At 45.0% G+C, this 25219-nt stretch overlaps 1 protein-coding gene across 2 annotated transcripts in view; it reads right to left on the bottom strand.

The window, feature by feature from the left end:
• Positions 1-25219, bottom strand: part of LOC146199498 (guanine nucleotide exchange factor DBS-like) — a 251073-nt gene that overhangs the window by 165194 nt on the left and 60660 nt on the right. For both annotated transcript variants that reach the window (XM_084594992.1, XM_084594994.1), the window contains exon 2: positions 21693-22120. In XM_084594992.1, the coding sequence (XP_084451118.1) occupies positions 21693-22071 (379 nt within the window). In that variant the 5' untranslated portion in view covers positions 22072-22120. The remainder of the gene's footprint in view (positions 1-21692; positions 22121-25219) is intronic.

The following is a 25219-nucleotide window of genomic DNA, read 5'->3' as shown; positions in this document are numbered from 1 at the left end:
AAGAGACAAGACGCGAAGGTCAGAAAACAACGAGATGCAATACTATACTAGTATACATCAAGGAGAATAAACGGCCAGGGGCAGGACATGTGATACGAAGCAACACAACAGATGGTCACTAAGGACGATGGCAGAATTTAAAAAAAAAAATAGACAAGCGAAGCAACAGATGGCAAGAAGTCTGACGGGGGGCGAGATTAGAAATTTTGCGGGAAATTTTAGAAAGAGCGGCCGTAGCAGACACAGGAGCGGGAGGGATAGGGGAGAGGCTTTTGTTTTGTAGTGGGTTAGCATTTCATTTAGAGACAGGATGATTTAATATAGAGATTTCATGCTGAAGAAATTGGCGTTCGTGGATGGTTGCTAAGATGCAGACGTGGGTATATTGTATGTAAACGCAAGGCGCAAGAGGGAGACAAGAACTATTAGACGGGGACCGAGCAACACTCGGTTCCGACAAAATCAAAGCAAGAGAATCCGGAATGTGAACGCGAGTGTGATAAAATTCGGCAACAAAAAATGAAGGCATGGTACATGGCACGCAACTCTAACCAAAGAGGCTAGGATTGCCATCAGCACGTCCTTTTACTTTGCATTAGAAACTGATAATAGTCTGCAAGAAGCTATGTTTAGCCGCCCATGCTCCCATGCAGATTTTAAAGAACAACACTGTCAGAAGACTAGGTAACCTACTTTAGCCATGCACTGGTGTATCGTTGGGTCAAGAAAAAAAAAGAATACAATGGAAAGACACCCTCTCACTTTCCGTTCCACGTAGTTCGTGAGACCGCGCGCGCCCTTTCCAGAATCTACATTTCTAACCTTGCAGGAATGCCAAACATGCATGCTCATAATTTTTCGCACCTCACTTGACGCCCCCAACGATGCTGCAGTAATACCGTCTCCAACTTGGCTACACATGGCTTCCACCGTGGAAGTGCAACTACTTCACCACCGCGTTCAGTGCGCTCAGCTGTCTTTACCTTTTCTCTGAATGAGACCTCCTTTTATCTCCCTCTCTCTCTCTATTTCTCTCTCTCTCCCCTCTCTTTCCATAGGGTGTGGTGTACAGCTAGAAAGAAAGACGCAGGAGTAGGATATACCTCCACAGCTAGGGGCGTAATCAGCGGCTGTGTAGAAGTAAGCGGTGCGCAAGTCATTTTCACATGCCGCAGCTCGGATTCCCGCCTTCAAGGACGATAGGCTCGGGCATTGTTCTCATCCGGGCATTCCTCGCCGGCGGCCTAAGGCGGAGCAGCAGTCGCCATGGAAGGAATATGCGGGTCGCCCATTGAGGAGAGAGGGGAGCGTGGAGGGGTAGCCAGACAAGGCGCGGTCGTTTCTAAATAAAGCGCTCAACAGGCGAGCCAGGCGGCGCCCCGAGGAATCGACCTACATTATGCCTCCAAAGAACGCGCGCAGATAACCTGGCCAGCAAGAAAGAAAAAAAGAGCGAAAAATGAAATTATGCAGAATAGCCTTAGTGTAGAGACGAAAGAAAGAGGGAAATGCTGTGCGGCAGGAGACGAGCCGAGAGACATTAAACTGGGAGGCGCCGGCGAAAGTGAACAGAGACGATTAATCGATGTTGGACGAGACGTGAAAAAGACAGTCCTGACAAAAAAATAAATAATAAAAAAAAATAAAATAAAATAAAGGTATAGCCTCACATTTTCTCTTATTTTTGCTCACAGGTTTTTGAAGCTAAGTGAATTTGAGGGTCAGTCGCTTCGTTTTTAATGCTCATAACAATAAGCGGCCGGGTGGGACTAATCAGATCTGTTCCAGGCGACCGGTTATGAAAGCTGGGATGGTGAACTCGTTAAAGCATTCATAAATGGTCTTTCAGCGTGCGAGAGCCCCACGTTCAGGAACCTGCATGCGGAGGGACGCTAAATATAGCAGCGTTCGCAGAAGCCCCCGTAAGAAGGCTCAGTCAGTTTCATTTACGTTTTCGAAATAAAAGTAGGCAGAGTGACACAATGCTTCTTGAGCGAACCCCCTCTTTCGTCAAGAATAAGGCGTACTTCGTGCGCAGCTGGTACGCAGCTGCAAGAAAGATAAGTTCAAATAAAAAAAAATCATCTCGTAATGAAGGACGCTACTGTTGAAACGAAAGTTGTGTTCGGAGAGCTTTTCTAGCTTGGACTCTGTGATTGGTGAAGTTAACCATACGGCGAAATGGATTTAAACTGGAAAATTATTTTTCAAGGGAACACAATGTCTATCATAGTGAGCGAAATTAGCGCTCCCCGTTAAGGTGCACAAGGTTCTCTCTGTCGCCTCCTTTATGCTTGCCGCAGATGAACCCGACAGTCTCGTAGAAACCGTGGCGGCACTCAGCGAGCGATGTTTGGAAACTCGTGATCTCATGACATTTCTAACGAATTGTGTTGAGGGAAAGATCTCATGCACTGTCTACCCCGAATGGTGAAAGACGGCGGATGACCCAAAGAGTGTCGTTATGTTCTGCACCTAGAGTACTTGCACTTCCGCCCATTCAGGTGCGAAACGATGCTCCATGGTACTGCTTTTTCTTACTCTCTCACGTGACTCTGGTCCTTTCTGCCTGCTAGCTAAGCAACCGAAGCAACCAGGCTATAAAACTTTCGCTGCTGTGGCGACAACGTAACGTGCCCACTGCCGAGGAGTGGTCGTATATATACTTGCATTAACGTTAGCGAGAACACAGCCGGCACAGTATACACACTACGGGCCGTAAGCTTACCCGGCTACGAGGCTGGAGCGCGTACAACCTTCTGTATGCGCCGAGAAAAACAAACCCTTCCATAAACCGGCTGCCAGCAACTCATAACAGCGAAATAGAATAAAGGTCGTGCCACGCAGAAAGGCGGCAAGAAGTATAGGAGAGAATGATGAACCGGCCTATAGGGCGAGGAAAGGAGCCCAGGAAAAGAAGGAGCGAAGAAATAGAGAAGTTGTTGCACGTGATAAACGGATAGGCCGCGGCAATAGAGCGGATGAAAGAAAAGGCGAAGGCGTCTATGCTAAGACCCGCCCGTTATTGAAGATCCCAGAGCGGCCCTTGGGAGGGGGGGGTCCCGGGCAGGGCGTTACCCGGCCTGGTGCCAGTCCGAGAAGAAAGGGTTGGCCCGCCCTTTGCGGCAATTCCTTGCACCCATCACCACGTTTCTCTCTCTCTGCCCTCCCTCCCTCCCTCCCCCTTCACTTCCTTCTCGCTGCAAGGCTCATTTTTGGGGCTCGCCCCGCGTTCCTAATTCGAGGCGCGTGAAATGTTGTGCTGTGGATCACCATGATAAGGTGGAAGCTCGTCCTTGGGAACGCGGCGCAACGGTGATAAAGTGGAGGCAGGATGATGATGATGATGGAAAGACCTGATCGAAGCGAAATGCGAAGGGTCACGCAGGATTTCTGTTCTTCGGTGTTGGTGTGAACGATTACGCGTTGGTATAATATTGGCTGCGCTGCATGTCTAACAAGGCACGGCAGATATGTATGGATGTACAGTACTCACGGATTGAAATAGGACACTCGGAGCGCGTGGCCGTCGCTGCATGCAATGCAGTGTGGTAAACAACAGGCCGGCTTATTGGCGACCGGAAGGAGCAGTTCTGCTTTTTAGATGTTCTCCCCCTCGCGCTATACCACAATGCAGCACCTTGGTTCCATGAGCATCCACGGGCGGCGCTGCATACGTATTCAGTGCAAAAATGAAAATAGACGAAGAAGGGGAGTGTAGTCTGGGAAGTGATCATAAACGTATTAGTCTGCAGATGGGGCCCTTGATGAAAAGAGAAATGGAACTTAGACAAAACGTAAACGCAAAATTAAACGACGATCAAATAGCGCAGATAGCAGCAGACATAGAGGAAGCAATAGAGAAAAGCCCCATGGAAGACTGGGATTATGAACAGGTAGAACTACTCATAAGGAGTAAAATTCAGGAGGTTAAAGTAGCAAACCGCTGGAATGGAAAGAGGAAGCCACGGAGCTGGTGGAATAAGGAAATCAGGGAAGCTATTGAACAACGACGGGCTGCTTCAAAGGAACACCGAATGGCAAAGAAAGCACAGGCTTCTCAGGAGGAAATCGACCAAAAATGGGAATCATATCGACAAAAGAAACTTCAAGTGCAGGCCCTCGTCCAAAGTAAAATAAGACAGTCCACCGATCGCTGGATGGCTGATATACACGATGCCTCTAGAGGCGGAGCAAGAAAATTCCGGAACCATATAAGCTGGCTAGGGAAGAAGAATCAAAGAAAGCAAGATCGGATTCAAGATAACGAGGGAAATTGTTTAAAGGGAGACAACGCAGTGAACTACATTACATCAGTTATAGCCGAGTCATTTAAGAACGACGATAGGGTAATCTCCGCAAATCAGGAAGCAACACATGTTAGCAGAATACAAAGCACCTTAGAACTGACCAATCTAAACTGGAAAAAGGCAGAAAAAAATATTCCGAAAAACACATCTACAGGAATAGATGGAATTCCGATCAAGCTGATTAATGAACTCGGTCCAAAAAGTAAGGAAACGTTGTTAAAAGCTTTGGAAACAGTCATAGCGAATAAGCAAATTCCGGACAGCTGGCGGCAGAGTAAAATGAATTTGATTTATAAAGGGAAAGGAGAAAGGATGCACATAAAATCCTACAGACCGATTACCATAACATCTGTAATGTACAGGTTAGCCATGCAGGCGGTGAAATTCAAGGTGCAAGCATGGGTTGAAAGTAACAAGATACTCGGAGAACTTCAGAACGGCTTTAGAAATGGTAGGCGCTTAGATGATTGCCTGTTCGTGCTTACCCAATGCATCGAAACATCTAGAGTGGAAAATAGACCTTTGTATTTGGCCTTCCTGGACATAAACGGGGCGTACGACAACGTAAGCAGGGAACTCCTGTGAAACATATTAAAAAAAGAAGGTAGCAGTTATGAGATAATAGAGTTCCTAGAGGAAATATACCGGGATAACAAAGTAGAAATTACGTGGGAAGGGATAAGAAGTACGGAGGATGTCAAAGTATGCAAAGGATGAAGACAAGGCTGTCCTCTATCACCGGTGCTGTTCATGCTTTATATGATAAACCTGGAACGGAGGATACAAGACAGTAACCTAGGTTTTAACCTGTCATACAGATTAGGTGGAAAGGCGGTAGAGCAGCGCCTCCCCGGTTTGATTTATGCAGACGATATTGTGCTGCTAGCTGAGAGTCTGGAAGAATTGCAAACTCTAGTTAATCATTGCGGAGACGAAGGGGACGCTCTAGGCTTCAGTTTCAGCGCAGTTAAGTCGGGTCTGATGATTTGCAACGGCTCAACTGATCAGGGTCTTAAAATTCAAGGCCTTGAAATACCTAGAGTAGCAGAATATAAATATTTGGGGGTCTGGGTAAACGAAGGATTGGCATACATTGGAAAGCATGAGCAATCACTTAAGGCCAAAGGGCGAAGGAATGCCGGGATAATGAAGCATAAGGCATTGTGGGGATACAATAGGTATGAGGTATTGAGGGGTATTTGGAAAGGAATTATGGTGCCCGGACTTACTTTCGGAAATGCGGTTTTGTGCCTAAAATCAGAGGTACAGTCGACATTAGAAACAAATCAGAGATCCGTTGGACGATTAGCACTAGGTGCCCACGACAAAACTACAAATGAGGCGGTACAGGGAGATATGGGCTGGGCATCTTTCGAAGTACGGGAAGCTCAGAGTAAAATATTATATGAGGAACGCCTGAGGAAATTGGACAGTAACAGATGGGCAGCTAAGGTATTTAAATACCTGTACCTAAAAAGCGTTGACTCACAATGGAGGAAAAGAACTAGGAAACTAACTAGTAAGTATGCTAGTAACAAGGACGGAGAAATAAAGAGCATTAAGCAACAGGTGAAAAACACAGAAGGTAAAAATTGGATAAATTCGATGGAAAAAAAAAACAGAGTGTGAAATTATACCGAAAGTGGAAAATGCAGATCAGGAAGGAAGATTTCTTTGATAACTCAAGAGGCAGTGCCCTACTTTTTGAAGCTAGATCAGGGTGCCTTAGAACACGCAGCTACAAAAAGAAGTTTAACAATGGAGATGACGCATGTGCTGTATGTGGAAACTCCAGTGAAACAATTGACCATATTATACTCGAATGCAATGGTATCCATCCGGAAGTTGATGCAGGCGCAATCACTGTTCCTGAAGCTCTGGGGTTTAGAGATAACAGTGGCCGGGTGAATAAACCGGCGGTGGAAACTAGCAAAAAACGGCTGGAAGATTGGTGGCTTAAAAGCAGAGAAGTGACATAATGTTAGTAATGTAGGAGTAAAATTTAATAAATAGAATGATGGTTTAGTTAACCATTCTAAATCAATAATTAAGATATATGGAGAAAAATGAGCATGATAGCTACTGCTACCACCCCGTTTCAAAGGGGACGCTCCTATATTCCATCCATCCATACCATCCATCCATGCAGTATGGACAACATAATGCAGTGTGGCGTAATGTGGTGTAGGGTAGCGCAGTATAACAATATAGGCCAGTGTAGTCACGGAGCGTAGAGTAGTGTAATCAACCATAGCGCGCAGGATCCCTGTATAAATATAATATTTTCTACGAGCTCATTACAGCCCAAACAACTGAAAAGCACAGGGCAGCATTGAAACCAGGTGAAGAGACGTGTCCCTATGACTACGAAAGCGAGCAGCATGGAATAAGTAGCCTAGAAGGTCGCAGCCATCGCATTAAATCACAGAAGGACGATTCAGCGGCAGCAGATTCTTGGCTGAGAGAGATAATTATAGCGAAATAATGATCTTAGACACCGCGGCGTGGTTCGACAGCGCTGAGCCGCGCCACGTTGTCTCAGTGGTGAAGGCATATTCGACTACTGACCGAGCAACCCAGGCTCGATTCTCACCTTTCGATGGAAGTGAAACTCAAGTCACTCAATTGCAGTCCAGTGTTAGTGTGCGTTAAAACACGTCAAGTAGTGGAAATTATCCTGGGACCTCCACTATGTCGTCTTCCACACCATGAGTTGCATTTGGACGTTTAAACCCATAATCATAAACTGAGCTAAAAACAATGATGGCAGCGAATAAGCATATATAGGTGCACGCACGAAGGAAGAAAAATTATGCTCATGATAAATCAATGAAGAACCGCGTCATGCTGGCAGTTTCTTGCGAAAAAATACTCTGCTTATTGTTTCTTCAAACTGCCTTTTTGAAATATAGCGAAACACGCATTATTGAGCGATATCTTATACAGCTAGTTCCGTCGAAAAATCGCCGGCTTAGTCGGCACCATGTGTCGGAAATTATCGGGAGCTGCGTAACAAAAATCATATCATAATTCGCGGTTCTAGTGATCGATGATTGAATAGTGCGTGATAGGCAATAAAGAGTTAATGGAATCATTGTAATTAACTGATGAATTAAAGAAATGAAGAATGCAAAAAAAAAGGGGGGTTTTAAAGGTAGGGTGTGAAAATGCTCAGAATGAAAAGTCAGCGCTTGACTAATTAAGAAACTTTAGTGTGTGTAATTGATCAAGTAATTGACCAAGTAAACTGGCAAAAGATGCATGTAATACAAAGGTGCTTTGAGCGTTTTTCGAAAACGTGCCGCGGGTTTTTCAAACCAGCGAACTTTTTCTGAAGTATAAAATAATTCCCATACCAAACATGTTTTCATACCGTCTATGTAGAGCTCTTCAACAAGAACTTTCAAATCACACGTGCTTCCTTCAAACATTAGCTAGATTAGAAAACAGAACTCCGACGTTCCCAACAAGAAGCAAGAACCAATGGAAGGTAGCAACATATCAAACTTCCTATGGTGTATATACGATAGGAAATAGGCTTCCACGAATACTCAACAAACTTCTAGTACAGAATATAAATTTAAGTGATAGGCCGTAAAAATGTTTAACGGAACTGTTCCTGTCAAAAAGATAGTTTTTTTTTCTCCTATCCTCTTATTTCTTGTTTAGCCTTAGTTGCCTATGCGCCAGTAAACCCTTTTCAAATTTAAATGTTTATTTTGTGATGGTGTTATGTCTTTTGTGTTTTGCTTGCTCACTTGTCACATAATCTAAAAATGTCAACAAGTGTCATTTCCACACACTAAATTGTTTTCTTCTTTTTTTTATGGCTTGCGTACCTTTCCCCTCGGAGTGCTACTGCATGGTCACTTGTGCTACCTTTGTCGTTTTTCATGACAAGTGTTCATTGTATTGCTCCTTGTTGCTGCCAAAAAGCGTAGTGGGTACAGTGCTATGTCAAGCTGTGAAAGAGCAGCTTTTACTCCGGGACCCTTTTCGAATAATAATGGTCGAATAAGGATCATTATTATTCTCATTCATTAATTGACATATTTTAAAAATGAAAAATGCATTGAAGGCTGCTCAGAATTCGAAGCCAATATTTGCTGATGCTAAGTATCGGTGCATAAAAAGTAAAAAAAATAAAAAGAAATAAAAAGAAAGAAAATCTTCGCTTTTTTTTTTACCTTTTCGACATATCGGTGTACAAAAAGTAAAAAAGAAATAAAAACCAAAAGTGAGAAAAAAATCTCTCTTTTTTTTAACTTTTGCAACATATCCTTGAAGACCGAGCTTAAGTGTGCCGCTAATCTTTTGTGCGAGCGGTCATTTCTCATTAGCGCTGACAAGAATGCAATTTGCGATCTTTAACGAACTAATTGTCCATTAAAGATCGGTAAAGCCGCAATGGCACGCTGATTTCTTAGGCCGTCGTAGAGATTTCATGTGAACCAATGCTGGGGGGCTAAGCGTTACTATTAAAAAAAAAAAAAAAGAGGAGAGAGAAGTAGCCGGCGTCGCCTAAGGACGCAGACCTCTTGGGGAAAGAAACATTTTTGACGAATTATAGCTTCCTTAAGCGGGTTATTAAAAATGCGGAAAATAATATAACTCTTTCACCCCACAGGAACAAAGCAGCCATCGCACGGAAAGAATTACAGAGCACAACCGTTGTATCTTATGTTTCCATTATGAGCGGCTTTCTCCCTTATTACCGCTGATTAAAAGACAAAGTATGGCTATTTTACGGATAAGAAAAAGAAGAAAAACGTTAAACGTTTCAAGACCAAGCGCATAGAGTGATTCCAGGAAAATCTGCCGTTATGAGTCCGCCACAAAGACTTCGTTCAAACGGCTTAATTTCTTTTTTTTTTTTTTTACGTATAATGGCTGAAACGCCGGCAAAATTGAAATCGCTTTGCCCGCGGGTTATTATTCTAACGCTGATCGTTTTTCTGGGAAAAACGAGCAGATGCAGCTGCTGCTAGGGGTCGCTGTCGACGTTCTCTCTTATTCGCTGCCTAACTGTCTTTATAGAAATTGACTGCGTCATTCATTTAGCTCACGCAGCTGGCTCGTTCTCGCACCACGTTGCTAATGCCGCACGGCGTCATTACCTGGACACTTAACGAGCTGGAACTAATATGTTTTGCTAGTGTTCTTGAAAATTATGTCACGTAGCTAAACGGATGGGTTTACACAAAGCCGGTCGTAAACGACACGATGTCGGCACGTTAGTTGCAGATTTCTCGGCACTGAAAAATCCCATGTAGAACAATTTACCAGCAGTCATAGAAAGCAGAAGTCGCTCAAGAAACACCCCTGACGAAACTTTGCCTCCTCGACATCCCTACTGGCTTCATCCATCGTGTTGAGCGCCGAACAAGAAAACCTAACAGTGGAGAAACGTCAACCAAACCTAAAACTCATTAGCCTCGCCTGTGCTGGTTTCTTGAAAACCTACGGAAATAAATAAATCAACAACCCTACTCGCTGCTGAACCTGCCATATCACACACTACGTTTGGCATTCGCGTATAGCGAAATCGCTACCTGTCATGCCCCCTATAATGAAAGTGCGCGCTGATTACTGCTTTGAAATTCACGAACTCTTTTGCGGGACAGTCCATTATGCTTGGGGTGCAGACCACTAATGCAACCTTCTATTCTCGTTAGTAATATGTCTCGCGAGCTCTCGGGCGTCCTCTCTGGCTCGGCTAATTAGGGCATTAAGGATAATTCTCTAACTCCTGTGAGTGGTTCTCAGTGACTAGTTTTTCGTGATTGGTCATTCGTGATTGACTCCTGTGATCGGTCTTTCGACGCGGTTGTCCCGCCTTTAAAGGTATGATATTATTGTATGATATCCATTAACATTTTCGTTATTCTCATATATTCGTTGCTGCGGCAGAATTAAAATCATGTTTTATGCATCAGTAATGCAATCTTTTTCAAGCATCTATGTGCTGCCAAACCTTTCGCCTCCCTTTTCTGTACAGATATAATCACACCTACAATTTGTATCGATAAGTCGCCTCAAAAGCTAGCGTTATTAACGACAGCTTCACGAAGCAGTCAAGCCCATTCTCTACGTGTCAGATTAGGACTTGGAAGGTAAATTATAGATAGGAGTCTTCCCAGAGCATTCTGCAGTTCAGAAATCTCATACTTATCGGTAGATGATGCATGCGTGGAAAAAGCGTTTAATGTAATGACGTGTTTTTGTTTGATTTTCTTCGGGCATCTAAATTCGTCTCGTCTGCTACAGTTCATGAACTGACTGTGTTTCCTCGAAACTGACTGCACTTATTCCTTCAAGTTGCTATTCATACACACGTGTGAGTTAGCAAAAATGTGTTAATCGGTATTTCAGGATTTTTTAAGGTGTTGTACATTACGCTATTCAGTCTCTCTTACACTGAGTCCGTTAAGGTTCTCAATAGTTTGAAAAAAGCAGCAATGTAGATAACGAAAAGTGCCTGTTATACTACACACAGTGCGTACTTAGACTGAAGTTTTCAAAATTAAGTATGCATTCTAGAGACTGCACAAAGCGGTTGGTAGGCGCATTGCAATAGAAGACCGACTTCAGCATTAAAATAAAAAAAAAAAAGAAACAGAAATATGCATATGCGAGCACATTATGTTCGAGGAAGCAATGAAAATTATATGCCCGGAGTTTCCTCGCATGACGAGACGGGGCCAACGGTATGTGACGAACTATTTTTGCGGACGATCTCATGACAGCCCGATAAAGGCAAAAAAAAAAAAGGGGGGGGGGGGACCTGATGCATGATAGTGCAGCTGCACTAAAGTTAAAAAATGCAAAACAGATGACCTCCTTTTTCACGATAGGCAAATGACGTCTTGGAACCGAACTTCGAAACCAGCGCATAACGGCGATGGTCTGCACACGCTGTGCCTTTTTTTACCTTTTTGAATTATTTACTCCTTCAGCACTTGACGTCATGGCTCTCGGGCGACGTGCGTACGGAGAAAAACCATTTCGATGCTCTCTAATCTAAATGTGCGAGAGGTTCTTCAAGTGCCGTATTTCTCCGCTTATACTGGCATTTGCCTAACGAAAGGCGTACTCTTTTTCAAAATGAAGCGACTTTAAGGCCTATATCGGCAGCAGCGAATACTGTAACCACAAGCCGGTTTATTGAACGCTAAGGTTTCAAGCCACAAAGTAAAAATAAAAAAAATTAGCAAAGGATTTTGAAAGTTAAGATGATGTGAAAGCTAGCCCCGCCTATCAAGGAATATTCAACATAGATGTCACGCATGTTTTATCCAGGACAAGTAGACACTGTATGCAAGGGCTTCGCGAAGCAAAAATCAAAATTGTACTTCGGACTCGATTTGCCCTTGCAAACTGACACTTGTTCATTTATACTTGCCTTTTTTTTTTCCTAACAGGCACAGAGTGAATACAACATTGGGCAGTCTTTTTTTTTTTTTTATTTTTCCCCTACGAGAGTTCTAATAGTGGTCATTTTGTATCAGGCGAAGTCTGAGTGTACTTACCGCCAGTAATAGCTACTTTAACTCATCAAATCAAACGCTGTAAAAAAAAATAAAAGTAGATCCCTGGAACTACGGCTTCGGGAGTGGTGGATGTAATCAGGGAACGAAAGATTCCAAGTTAAAGTAGCAAAGCAAGTTTTATTGGATAGGCCCGCGAACTCTACCTAATGTAATGAGCAGATTCCTTCACGTATTTGCCATACTTTTTTGCTGCGTGGTAACCCACTGCAATAAAGCTAAGAGATCTAGGCCTAGATTTCCTCCAGAACCAAGCGGAAAAGAAATGCACTGAGGTGGCACATAACGGAATAGAAGAAAACACTCAGCCCTTCTGCAAATAGTCGTGGCTAGCGCGAGCCTAACTTTCCCCTGTGACTTTTTTAAAATCGAGAAGATACGTACATTATGTTAACGACTTGTACACTTTAAGTGTAGACTTTCTTTGCGCACGAACTAGTTTCTAGAATTTACTCACAAAACGATTATATTGAAAACAGAAGCTATTCAATTAATCGAAAGAATATTTTTTTTTTTTTTTTTTTTTTTTTTTTTTTTTGTAGCAGGGCTTATGGAACGGGGAGGCGGCCTGAAGAAGAGCTGGGAAGATGGAAGACGTAGCTCCGACAGTCAGCGCATGAATTTTGAGTCACGCGCTGGAAATTATATTTTTTTTTTATTCTTTGTTTACAGATACCCCACATTTCCCAAGGGCGTTCAAGCAGGGGGAAAAGGACAAACGATTCTACTCAGTTACAGTTCTCGCAAAAAAGAATTTAGCATGATATATTTTTGTTGTTTAAGTACATGATTAATCGTTTTATATATACAGTGCGGTTGTTGCGGTTAGTGCGGTAAGTAAGTGTCGTTATCGATTCCGGTATTGTGTTATATATCTGATATAACAATTTCTGGTGGAATTTTCTTCAGCGTGAGGAGAGCGCTTTCCATTCCAGCTAACTTTTCATTTTAGTGCAGCTCTCCCCTAGCTTGCACCATCCTAGATCGAACCTTGGCGCTCTATTTTGTATACTTTAGAATTGGTCAATAGAGTTTTTCGCCAAGAGTCCCACACACAACATGTTTACCGCAAAAATGCAACACCGAGAATTAAAAAGTTATTACCATGAAATTTGATGTTTACTGTATTCGCTGCAGGAACAAACGTAACTTCGGTTGTTCTTTCGAATCGTGGCCAAAAATTACTCCTCACCATTAGCAATTGCCAGCTGGTAGCAATACCATGAATGTAGTTTTTCTATGAACGCAAACGTTTGGTTTAAGTTGGTTTGGTTTGGTTTGTGGGGTTTAACGTCCCAAAGCGACTCAGTCTATGAGAGACGCCGTAGCGGAGGACTCCGAAAATTTCGACCACCTGGGGTTCTTTAACGTGCACTGACATCGTACGTGGGTGAAGATACGTAGGAGAGCTTTGAAAGCATTAGTGACCACCATCGTGACAATGTTATTGCAAAAAAAAGAAGCAAATATTTTGTTTTCCACTGCTATTTCTAAAGACGCTGATGGCATCCAACATTACTGATAAAAACACCAAGAATAACTACTATTGCTTCTGCAAAGGTGCGAGTGACGTTTCACCTTTTAAATTCACAACGAGCTCGTTACTTTAATTACGAGTTATTACACCTTATTTGCAAAGACCACAGCATCCAAGTTGCACACTGTCTTTTATCTTTCAGTAAAAATTCCCGACAGTCCAGGCAATGTGGCAATAGTTAGGCGTTGCTCAAGTTCATAGGTCATGAGACAGGTACTATTTCGACCAAGGTAAACATTTTTGAAACCGCAGCAGAAGGCAATCAACACCTTACGTCAAATATCAAACCGCTGAGTACAATTACAAATTGCTGAAGGATCCTAGTAAACTTACGGCCATTGTAGAGGCACTCTCTCCACTTACACATTTACTGTTGTATTCTGCTTTTTTCATGACAACGACCAATTTTTACGTAACTCACACAAAGCCGCCAATCTTCCCTTTCGTTTTCTTCTATTTTCTATCAAAATACCTTTCAATTATAAATTACAACACTACAAGTTGTCGCATGATAAACGGCAGAAAAGACACACAAACATTCTCTTTGGCTTTCTTTAATTTTGATGACTGGTTCTTTCTTTCAAATGTATGCCATAGCGTGCCTGATATGTCCCTACCCTTATTTTATTCACTTTCTTTCCAGTCCTTAACTCGCACCAGCATCCATTGTATCTATATCATACACTCATTACATTCTGATCATTTCTGATGGTACTTACTTATAAAATCCCTAAATTTATGTAGCTGTACAGTAAATTATGGTAAATTCGTGTGATGAGAACGCGGTAATGCAGTGGTTTTGAAAGGTGCCAAAATACTGCGTTCATCACAAAAGCAATTCTTGAATAGTTAGCAAGTCGCACCACCAAGATGCGCCCATGTGTGCAATCTATATTCGAATAAAGACGGAATGGGCCCAGAGAGGACAGCTGAGGGGAATGTCTAAGCAAGACGTACTCCTGTAAAGCGTGCACCGCCGCCGACATTATCGCGATGGGGAAAAGCCGAGCGCCCAAGCTGTCTCGAAGTGATAGATTGGCTGTAACAAAACAAAACAAAAAAAAAAAAAAAAAAAAAAAAGCTGGTGCACCGGCTGCAAAACAAACCGAAAAATCCGACTTATTCTCCCCCCCCCCCCCTTTTATATTTTCTCCTCGGAGCTCTTCAATGCGCCGACGATATATATGTATTTTTATCATCGTTCACTTCGCAAATGATATTGCTATCACTTACTGCCTTGCGGCAGAGAGGTGGTAAAAACTGAACCATTAGAAGTAGTGTTAAGGTACATCTCTTGTGCCGCCACAATTTCTTCCCAATTGTGTTACCGCATTCTTTAATAAATAAGATTTTTCTTTTGCTTCTTTCGCCTTTACAGGACAGCATGTTACGAAAAGGTTTTTAAACATTTTAGACGACTGCTCATAATAATTCTTTACCTTTTGCTTTGGACCTCTTGATCTTGGGTAAGGAAGTTTAAACGTGCGCAGATGCTGTTGTGTGGCCTGATTGCCTATACGCTTCGAAATTGCGCTATAATATCTCTCTCTCTCTCTCTCACACACACACACACACACACACACACACACACACACACACACACACACACACACACACACACACACACACACACACACACACACACACACACACACACACACACACACACACACACACACACACACACACACACACACACACACACACACACACACACACACACACACACACACACACACACACACACACACACACACACACACACACACACACACACACACACACACACACACACACACACACACACACACACACACACACACACACACACACACACACACACACACACACACACACACACACACACACACACACACACACACACACACACACACACACACACACACACACACACACACACACACACACACACACACACACACACACACACACACACACACACACACACACACACACACACACACACACACACACACACACACACACACACACACACACACTCACTCATGCACACACACACGCACACACTCACTCACGCGCACACACACATACACTCACTCATGCACACACACACACACGCACACACTCACTCACTCACTCATGCACACACACACATACACTCACTCAAGCGCGCGCACACACACACACACACACACACACTAACTCACTCACTCACTCATGTACACACACATTCACTCACTCGCACACACACACACACACACACTCACTCATGCACACACACATACACTCACTCACACACACACACACACACACACTCACTCACTCACTCACTCACGCACACAGACATACACTCACTCACTCGCACACACACGCTCGCACGCACGCACGCACGATGAAGAGGGCACGGAAAATCTTAGAAAAGTAAATACAAAACAGCCGCAATGAGACAACGTTTTCATCACCCGTATTGTGATCACGACTGAATAAAGCGCCCATTTCGCTCACTCTGTTGCCCCGCTGGCGCGCGACGGCCGGTGCGCACACAAGGACAAAACAATATTTGCGTCTAGCGCGTTGGTTCTCGCCCCCTCCATCTTTTGCAAGCTAAGAATAATAAGGACCCAAGCAAAAACAATGCAGCAAACGTATCAAGCAACAACAACAAACTAAAACCGAGCGGGCGACGAGAAATCAACATTGACGCGCGCACGGGCGCCCTCGCGTATTGTTTACCGTTGCACTGAAAGCAGCGGTGAATGCAAAGGCGTCTATCAATACCGGAAGGATAAACAGAGAACAAAAATAAAAAAAGACAAGCAACTGCCAGAGACGTCTCCATTTATTTTGTCTTACTCGCAAGCTCGTATCGCCTTTGCCGCTTTATTCTCTCTTTTTCTTTTTGCTTTAATTACTCCTCCGTGTAGGCAAAAACACACATGGTATTTCTTGCTTCACTGCCTATACGCTCCATTAGGTCGGCTGAGCTTACGCAGCGATTTTTCCTTCCTCCGACCGTTCGTTCCCCGGCGAGTCTTTGGTCGTAGCGAAGCGTTGCAGAATGCTAACAAGCATTGATTTTGAATACATCATGGAACGCATAGGCTGCAAGCGAGTGCCAGGGGTGAGCGGTATGTCGGATCACGCTCGGGCCGACCCGCTGCCACCAAAGCGAAGGAAGACTCGGTGGTACGTCTCTTCTCATGCATATTCACGATACATTTTGTACCAACGCGGATTGGAGAGCAGCGAGAGAAACTCTTTAATGAGAGAATCCGGGAACAGCATCTGCGCGTTTTATAAGTCATTCAATCAGTTCTTATCAAGAGTCGCGGGCTGCGAACTCGACGCTGAGAAACGGGGCTTTTTGGAAAAACATGGAAGCCAACTAATTGTAACAGTGAATGAACTATTCGAAAACGCTCGTTACTTTCTTAAAAAGAGAATTGATATTCATCTTGGCGGTGGGAGTTTACAAACTTTATTCGTGCATGTAAGCAAAAAAAGGTTTGTTTGTTTGTTTGTTTGTTTGTTTGTTTGTTTGTTTGTTTGTTTGTTTGTTTGTTTGTTTGTTTGTTTGTTTGTTTGTTTGTTTGTTTGTTTGTTTGTTTGTTTGTTTGTTATTCCAAAGGGCTGTCCAGATGACAATGCCACAGTGGTACACGTACAGCGAGATGGGATAAAAACTAGCCTGTCTTGTGAAAAAATATTCAGCTAAGAAACTGAAATATACGACGCAAGCGTCGTGCCCGCCACTCACTGACAAATGCCTAGCTTTCATGGACTATCAGCTACTGGCGCTACTGCCAGTAGCGACACGCAAAGATAATGCAATTTTCAATACGAAAGCGTTGAAAGTCCATTTTCTAGAAAAACGGCGTCGACGTTATCGGCGAAAAAAAGAAAAACAAGACAAAAGACGAGCATGACTTTGGTATCTAGTATTTGGCAGGTGCTCTAGAGTGGTATTAATGGGAAAGCCTATAGGCTCATAGGTATGCAAAGAAAGTGTCCATTCGCAGAGGGGGTATCACACCGTCCCTGTCGAAGAATGACGTGATTTATGAGTAAACAAAAATGATTATATGAGGTAGAGGGTGAAAATGTTTTTATGTGCAAAATTGTGTGGTGTGGAGTGATTAGTTAATTAATTAAGGTAGGACTTGACAGGAGGTGGGAATCGAGCCCAAGAACCTTGTATCTTTGAGACACGCTATACTTCTGGGCCGCGCGGGCGCTTTCGGGCAGCTTGGTTAAGGCGTGACCTCGCAATTATTTAAGGTGGTCTTTCACATAATGCGGTAGGCTACGGTTACATGCTAATGAATACGTGTAAGATAATAGAGGAACAAATTAAAAGATTACAGATTACGTGAGCGAAAATTTCACGTATGAGAACGAGGATCCGCAAGGGGAACCGCAGACGAGAGCCCTTAACGGTGTCACGCCATTCCCTTTAAGGCTGAGCTTAAGTGTCCTCCAAACTTTTTGCGGAGTATGTCCGGCTTCACAATTCGCATTTATCCCGGAGTTATACCCTGAGCACATCGATCGTTCGGACGCACGCTCACCTCGCTTTGATGTTTCGTCTTCTTTATATGCCGCGGCAGCCCCTTAAAGCCAAGGTCGCTTGCACCGTCAGACCATCGACTGCTCTTCTCTAGACAAGAGAATGGGAGATTTAAAAGCTCAGCTAGCTTCTATTGACTTGGCACACTCCATTCTTCTTTAAAATGCTCCCAGATGCCAAGGAACAGCCGCCTTCATGGACACTCTGTGGAACGAGGAAATTATTTCGGAGCGTTTTGCTTACATGTGTTGCATTGGTCGCTATCCCGCCTGCTGCGCTGGAGAGCGAACCCTCGCGCGCGCGTCGCGGCGTTTTAAAAATACATCGTCTTTGACACGAATTTTCATATTTAACGTTCAGTTCTAGGATGTACTCGTCTGGTCTTCCCGAAATGGCGACTTCGTATGTTTGCCAATATATCACACAGCCGCAGAAGCGAGATGAAAGCGGCACAACAGAGCGCCCGCTGCCTACTTGCTTACCATCTTGTACAGCAGTCAGTGTACCGGTGTCTAGCAATCGATATGTCTTAGATTATGCACAGGTTAGAGAAAGTGGAACTTTGCAGTGACGACGGCATTTAAGCATGCATTCCTTGAGTACCGGGAACATGATCGAATACCACAAAAAGTACAGCCCCTCCCTTAATGGAGAGTATGTAAGCGTGAAATGGGTTTATATATTACCGACGGTCTCCTGTCGTTCGCTCCATTGCTAGGCTTGAAGGGGAATTAAAGTCGTTTTTGCTTTTGTTATGTTTTCGTATTTTTCACGGGGGCGTTAGGTTTGATTAACCGGTTTAGTTGGAGACAACATGGCCGCCTATTAAGGTCACGAAAATGAAAGTACGCGTGTGCTGTTTGCTTTTGTGAGTCTTCGCATCTTTGCAGTGGCTAATGAAAACGGCAGTTCAGTCCACATACAATTCGTGAAGACAAGCAAAGTGATTTTTTTTTAATGTCATTTTGAGCACGACGTAAATGATATTTTGCTAAAATCCCTATATGGGTGCGGTTCAGAGAACGTAGATCCGAAACAACAAGCTCGATGAGAGCGGACTGTTCACCAGATCGCTCCGCGTGCTTTGTTTGACTCTTCCTTCTCCGTGCTCTCTGACAAAAGGACGATATAAACAATTGAGAGGGCCCCTAAGTTTCACCACAAGAATAGACGACATAGCGAGCGCACTCATTGCCTCATTTCTATAATGCACGTACCTAAGCCGTAAGTTTAGTTCTAATAACTTTTTTCTATGGAACTTCAAGCCTTCTACCCTCACCGCGGTATCGTAAACTAGAGCAAGAAAAAGTGAGAATACGTAGTGCTCTACCACGGAGCGCTCCTCCAAGAGTTGCCATAAGTCGCCCCGCCACGGTAGCTCAGTGGACATCGCGCTTGACTGCTGATCCCCATTAGACCGTTCGATGTTGGCGCAATAGCCGCGTTTCGATGGAGGCGAAAAGTAAGGTGCCCGTGCAATGCACTACGCAAATGCACGTTAAAGAACCCCATGGGGTCAAAATGATTGAACGACTCATCTACAGTGTGCATCACAGCCGATGCCGCCTTGGGACGTTAAACCCCACATACCATCTTATGCCAGCTGCCATAAATTCTCGAGGTCCGCTTAAATCTTCGTCGCGATCACTGGGCTAATTGAACATGCAAATGGATAAAAATGAACGCATCCCGGCGACGATGGTGCCCTCCAAGTTTCCCCGGCTACCTCAATAACGCGGCTACCTCAATAATCCGGCTACCTCAATAACGCGGCGTCCAGAGAATGCAGGAGATGCAGACCGACAGAAAAGGCGGGCACCTTCGCATGTTATGATTTGAACAATTCTTTTCGTTTTCCCCCCGTCCCCTTTATATTAAATTGCGCAGTGCGAACAGCATCGAAGTGCGCAATTTAAATTATGGCTTCAGAAATGAAAATGGCGGAAAGAAATGGGCGAGATAAATAAGGGGTGAAAGAGTGGCCGCACGCAGAGTACCACAAGGACGTTTAATAATACGACGTGGCAATTTTTAATATTGAAGAAATCGACATTTAGCGAGAATTAATGAAGGGAAGAAAAGGAAAGGACGAAAATTGGGGGAAATAGAATAACGGTGATGATGAGGTAGAGGGGAGTAATACGAACGAGGGGCGCATTGGAAGGAAACAGAAGGCGCCGAAGGGACGACCGCACGCAAGGCATAACTAGGTCGACCACCCCTACCGTGTAAAGAGAAGCCAAGAAAATGGTGCGATTGGGCGAGGGAAGCCGGGAGATCGCTGAGAATATGGGAAGGTGAGAAATAGTGGGAACGGGGAGAGAGACCGCGAGGAGAGGGGGAAAGAACGGAAGGAGCTGCAGAGGCTGGAAAGGAACCGGAGGACGTTCGAAATGGCTCTCCGTCGGCGCCGCCGGCAAGCGAGTCTCGAATCAATGCCTTTTCAAAAGCGCCGTCCTTTTTCCCGTTGGCGCAGAGAACACGGATACGGCGGCGCCGACGAACGACTGTTACTTTTGAAGGAATTAGGAAAAAGGGGGCGTAAGAAAAAAAAAGAGAAAGCGAGACCGAGATGCACTCCGACGGGAACGTACAGGGCACGACAGAGCCCCCGCAGCATATTTTGAGTGGAAAGAAGAGATGCATGCCTCTACACACGCACATCACACAAACATTGAGAGCACCACTGCGCTGTGGTTTTGCAGTGAGAGGAAGGAAAGAAGCGCGAGAGATGAGAGGGGCAGGAAAACGGTAGTGGTGCCATGCTCTAGGGGGGGGGGGGGGGGGGGGGGGGGGGGTGGGGGGGGGGGGGGGGGGCTTCGCCTCGTTGCCGCGGCGTAACGGGGAGAACGGCGCCAACAACCAGAGCTTGGCCGGCTTTCCTTTTGCCCAGTCGCGCTATCCGGCGCCGCCAACGAGGCGACGACGATGCTTTGAGCGGTTCGCGTACTGAGTGCCGCCGCCGAGCCGACAGCCGAGGCCGATCGAAAGAAAGCTAAGTGGGAAATGAAGAAGCAGGCCATTCTGGGCTCCGTACTCCCCCCCACACACACACACATTTTATGTGCTCCTTTTTATAATTTTGACTTCTTTTTTCTTGAAACTTTTCTTCGTGGCTCTCATAGCATGTGCTGTATACAGCAGGTCATTCGGCGTTAGTTTGAGTGCGTTTTTTTTTTTGTTCCTTATTAAAACTATAGTTCCCTCCAGCAGTTGAACGAAGCCAGTCTGTGAGGTGGTGATGTAGAACTACTGGAACGCGAAAGAGTCCCCCCCCCCCCCTCCCCCCCCATTTCGTTGTCGAAAAAAAAAAAGAATCTTACGAAGCTCAAATGCAAAACAATAGACAACAGCGCTGTGTTTTCTCGCTTCTTCTTGTCCGTACTTTCCGTACTGTTAAACTATGTTTCGTTTCATGACAAGCAAGCACTGGAAGCAGCCAAGCTTTTCTTTTCTTCGCTGCTGTAATAAAAGTAGACTACAGCATGAGGTGTCCGCATAACAGAGTTTATCGGATGCATCCTTGCACTTGAAATACGGATCGCGTATAATATTGCTAATGGTTGTGGGTCACGTGACCTTTCTATGCGGTGACGTCATTTCTTGAAAACGACAACCGCGAGCTCCCGGGGCTCCTGGAAATGAAAGCCCTCTTTTGAAATGCCGTAATCGGGGTGAAAACTTGTACGGAAAGGCGTTTCAAGAAGCTTGAAAAGAGAAAGTGTGCGAAAGATATGCGATGGGCTCACCGTTGTCGCTGTCAAAGCCCAGGTCCCCGTCGCAGGACTCGAAGGACGACGAGGTGGGCGACGAGGAGGCCCCCTGTTGCTGCGACGTCTGGTGGTGGTATCCGGCGGCGCCGTGGGGCTGGAGGTGCACCGGCGTGGCTGCCTGGCGCCGCGGCGAGCAGCAGTAGTCGTGTCCCACCGCGACAGGGGGCGCCGCTGCGCATCGTGCGTCGTCGGCCACACTGAGGCTGCTGAGGAAGACGGCACCGTTCTTGCGCAGGCTGCCGACCAGGGACTCGAAGGGCGAGCACAAATCGGCACCGTGCAGCGAGGTGCGCGAAGACGACAGCAGCGGCAGCGCCGACTTCCAGCGCTGCCCCTGCAGCCGCAGGGACTCCATCGGGGCAACGACGCTCCTCCGCCCGCTCCTCACGCCATGCCCGCTGCACCTGCGCACGTGGGATGGGATGCGAACGTATTAATGTCACCGAACCTAACACCCAACAAAGACACGAACGACTTGTTGAATAGCGCGTAGCTGAACACAAGTTAAATCTGGTTCTACAGCGACATTCGAAGTTAGGGGAATCCCCGGCGTCGTTGGCGCAGTACCGCGGCATTGCATACATTGGCTGTCTTTTCTTGAGTGGTCTGTAACACCGTGCATATAGTTAATGCGCGTAGGTATTCATTCTTGGTTTTTGCACAAGAGCGTGGGATCAAGTTCGATTACAGCTTCGCGGAGTGTCCCACGATAGCAATTGAATCTCTAAGTCACGCAAATGCACCCAAGGATCTGAGGAACAATAGCCGTTGCCCGCTTCAAACGCCTCGCAAGCGGTGCAGCACAGCGTCATGAAGCCAACGACATAGTTTTCTGTCACATAGCGCTCCTCAGAGTATTTTTTGTTTTTTATTTTTACATTCAGTCTAGCCGGTAAACTAGAATAAACATACCATACTTTTATTATTGAGTTTAGGGCCACTGCGTTTCGTTGGATTACAGAGGGGATTCAGAAACGACCGACCCAGTTTTTTCTACGTACATCCTATAGTGCACTTTTTTGTTTCGTCATTCCAAGAAGGTCAGCTGGTGCCGCCGCTCCGGATCTTGATGCTGTCAAGCATTGTTTTCTTGCCTAACTAGCATTACAGCATATGTCTATTCCACGAAATATGAGCCAGTTTACTAGTGTGACAGTTGTGAAATGCAGTAGCGAGCGAATGCCTGCTGTAATCCACGATGACTGGCCGCGAGCTCAGATACACAAAAAATTCTGTAATTTCCAAAAAGTCACATTTTTTCTAACAAATAAAAAGAAGTGCGGTACAAAAAGATTAGCAATCTCAAACAATGTCTAATGCTCTCACAGCCCTGGAAGACGTGAAGTACGGGGCAGAAAAAAATTGTGTAGCGCTTGCTTGGCTTTTTTGACACAACCTGCCCAATTTCGGTTAATGAAATGTTTTTGGCGCAGCAAGGCGTAGATAATTGTACCAAAATGGAGCAATTTGCGCACCTGCCCCACTCCTGGACTCAGGATTAACATTGAGGAACGCCATTGTGAAGGGCTCCCAGAATTTCGACCACCTGGGGGGTCTTGAAAGAGCGCTGACATCGCACGACACACGAGGACACCTCGCTTTTCGCCTCGATCGAAAAGCCCCCGTGGCGGTTGTAGGTAGGCGTACCCATTCCCCTAATATATATCATCAGTATAACGCAGAAAAGTAAAATTTACAAGCAACTTTATTGTGTTGTAGCGAAGCTTAGCCTGCTGAGTAGCAAAGCCTGTTTTACATGCGTGCCAATCTCAAATGTTTCGAAATTATGGTAATTTGTAAATAATTTGGCCTAGCTAGTGCGGGCTCCTCGGGACACGCGTTAACTAGCACTCATCGCTAATACCGTTCAGAAATTGATTTTTTCAAACACTTTGCTTATTCTGCTCTTCGTTTCCTTTTTTACTTTCTTTTTTGCTTTGTTTTTCCGCCTACTCATAGTTTACAGTTGGTGGGAATACTCGCACTCAGCTCTCCCCCTTCGCGCAGGAACAGTTACGATGTAACAATGCGTCAATACCCAAAAGCTGATGTGCCATCTTAACTTGCCGCGCTAACTTGTACCATTCCTCCTTTCTGCTAAGAGAAAAGAAACCACAGAACCTTCCTCCTCGACAGCCTCCATTTGTGACACAACCGCAATTAAGATCGCCGTTCAAAACGTCTTATAGCTGCTTGGTTTGCGCTGAAAATGGTGTAATTAGATCCCCCTTCCTTTCTGTGTCGCCTACGGGCTTTGAAAGTATGCACAATGAATAAATGACAATAAATAGATAAATGTTACTAGTAAGGTTGTTTTACTTTCTTTATATTGGTGATTTAAGGAGAATGGCTACGCCTACCTGACAACTAGCGTACTTGCGTACTAGGGATCGGCCGTTGAGCACCCTAACCAATATATAAGTCATCGCTGTGGGGCCTAAATGATTTCATTTGTCACGTGTTATATTTATCACGTGACCGTCACGTACATGGCACGTGATGTCACCACAGACACGGAAATATCTTAATGTGCTATGATAACACAGGCGCACGGCGGGTTTCTGCGCGGATAACGCTTCCAAACGGTCGCATAATAGGAGAGTCATGTTCAAACATTAATTGCTGCTCTCTCTTTTACGCGAATCCGATGTTCGTCCTTCCGGTTATCGCTTGAGCAACCAACTCTCACTGTTAGCCAGAGCCGCAAAGTTCTGCGACCTACTTGTGAAAAATCGTTTACGACTTCGGCACGTGCACGTCGTTAGCGCCATTGATTCATCCTGGTCTATGTTTCGTATTTGCTTTTTTTTGTTTTGTTTTTTGTTTTTTTTTTTTTTGTCGTTACTTGCACCCTACATTCACCAATGTTACCACGACACAAAACAGACGACCCAGACAAACAAGACCCGTCGTAATGTGGAAGCTTGGATTCTTCCCTCCGTCTACTGTTGCCCGGGGACTCAAACTCTCATCAGGCTCTGGAACTCTCTGAGCGAATCAGTGTAGGGTGCAGAGAACAAGGAAAAGATTCTGCAGTTCATTACCATATATCAGAAGTGCCTAAACGGTTAGTAAGGTTTCCCTCTGTCTTTGCTTTTCTTTTTGCTATTATTATTTTTTAGAAGACCAGTCTCTAGCAAAACGCGGTCTTCCAAAATTCTGGAGCGAAAGTACGAGCATTCGTGACGATCCTCACGAAATCGCGGTTGTCCAGACTTACAGGCGCGCAGGCACGTGTAAAGAAGCTCACATAAAAGGCACGTTTCAAAGGGAAAGGACAAACAGACACATAAACCGCAGGGACCTAGCACTCGGAAGCGGCAGTTTAATCTCGAGTGAACTGCTCAGAGTTTCAGCGCGGAGGACGTCCTTGGGGGAGGTTTCGACGTACCAGCGAACAAACGCAAGATGGGGCCAGACTTCAACTCGAGCGAGCCGAAACCAACGGAGCACTTCAGGAGATGCAAAATTAAAGAGACGGAAGCAGAGCCTGAAAAGCTAGG

Source organism: Amblyomma maculatum, chromosome 2 (genome assembly GCF_055883805.1).
Source record: "Amblyomma maculatum isolate TAMU_Amacu chromosome 2, ASM5588380v1, whole genome shotgun sequence".
Taxonomy (NCBI): domain Eukaryota; kingdom Metazoa; phylum Arthropoda; class Arachnida; order Ixodida; family Ixodidae; genus Amblyomma; species Amblyomma maculatum.
The sequence above is the reverse complement of the archived record's forward strand: the minus strand, read 5'-3'. Positions and strand labels throughout refer to the sequence as shown.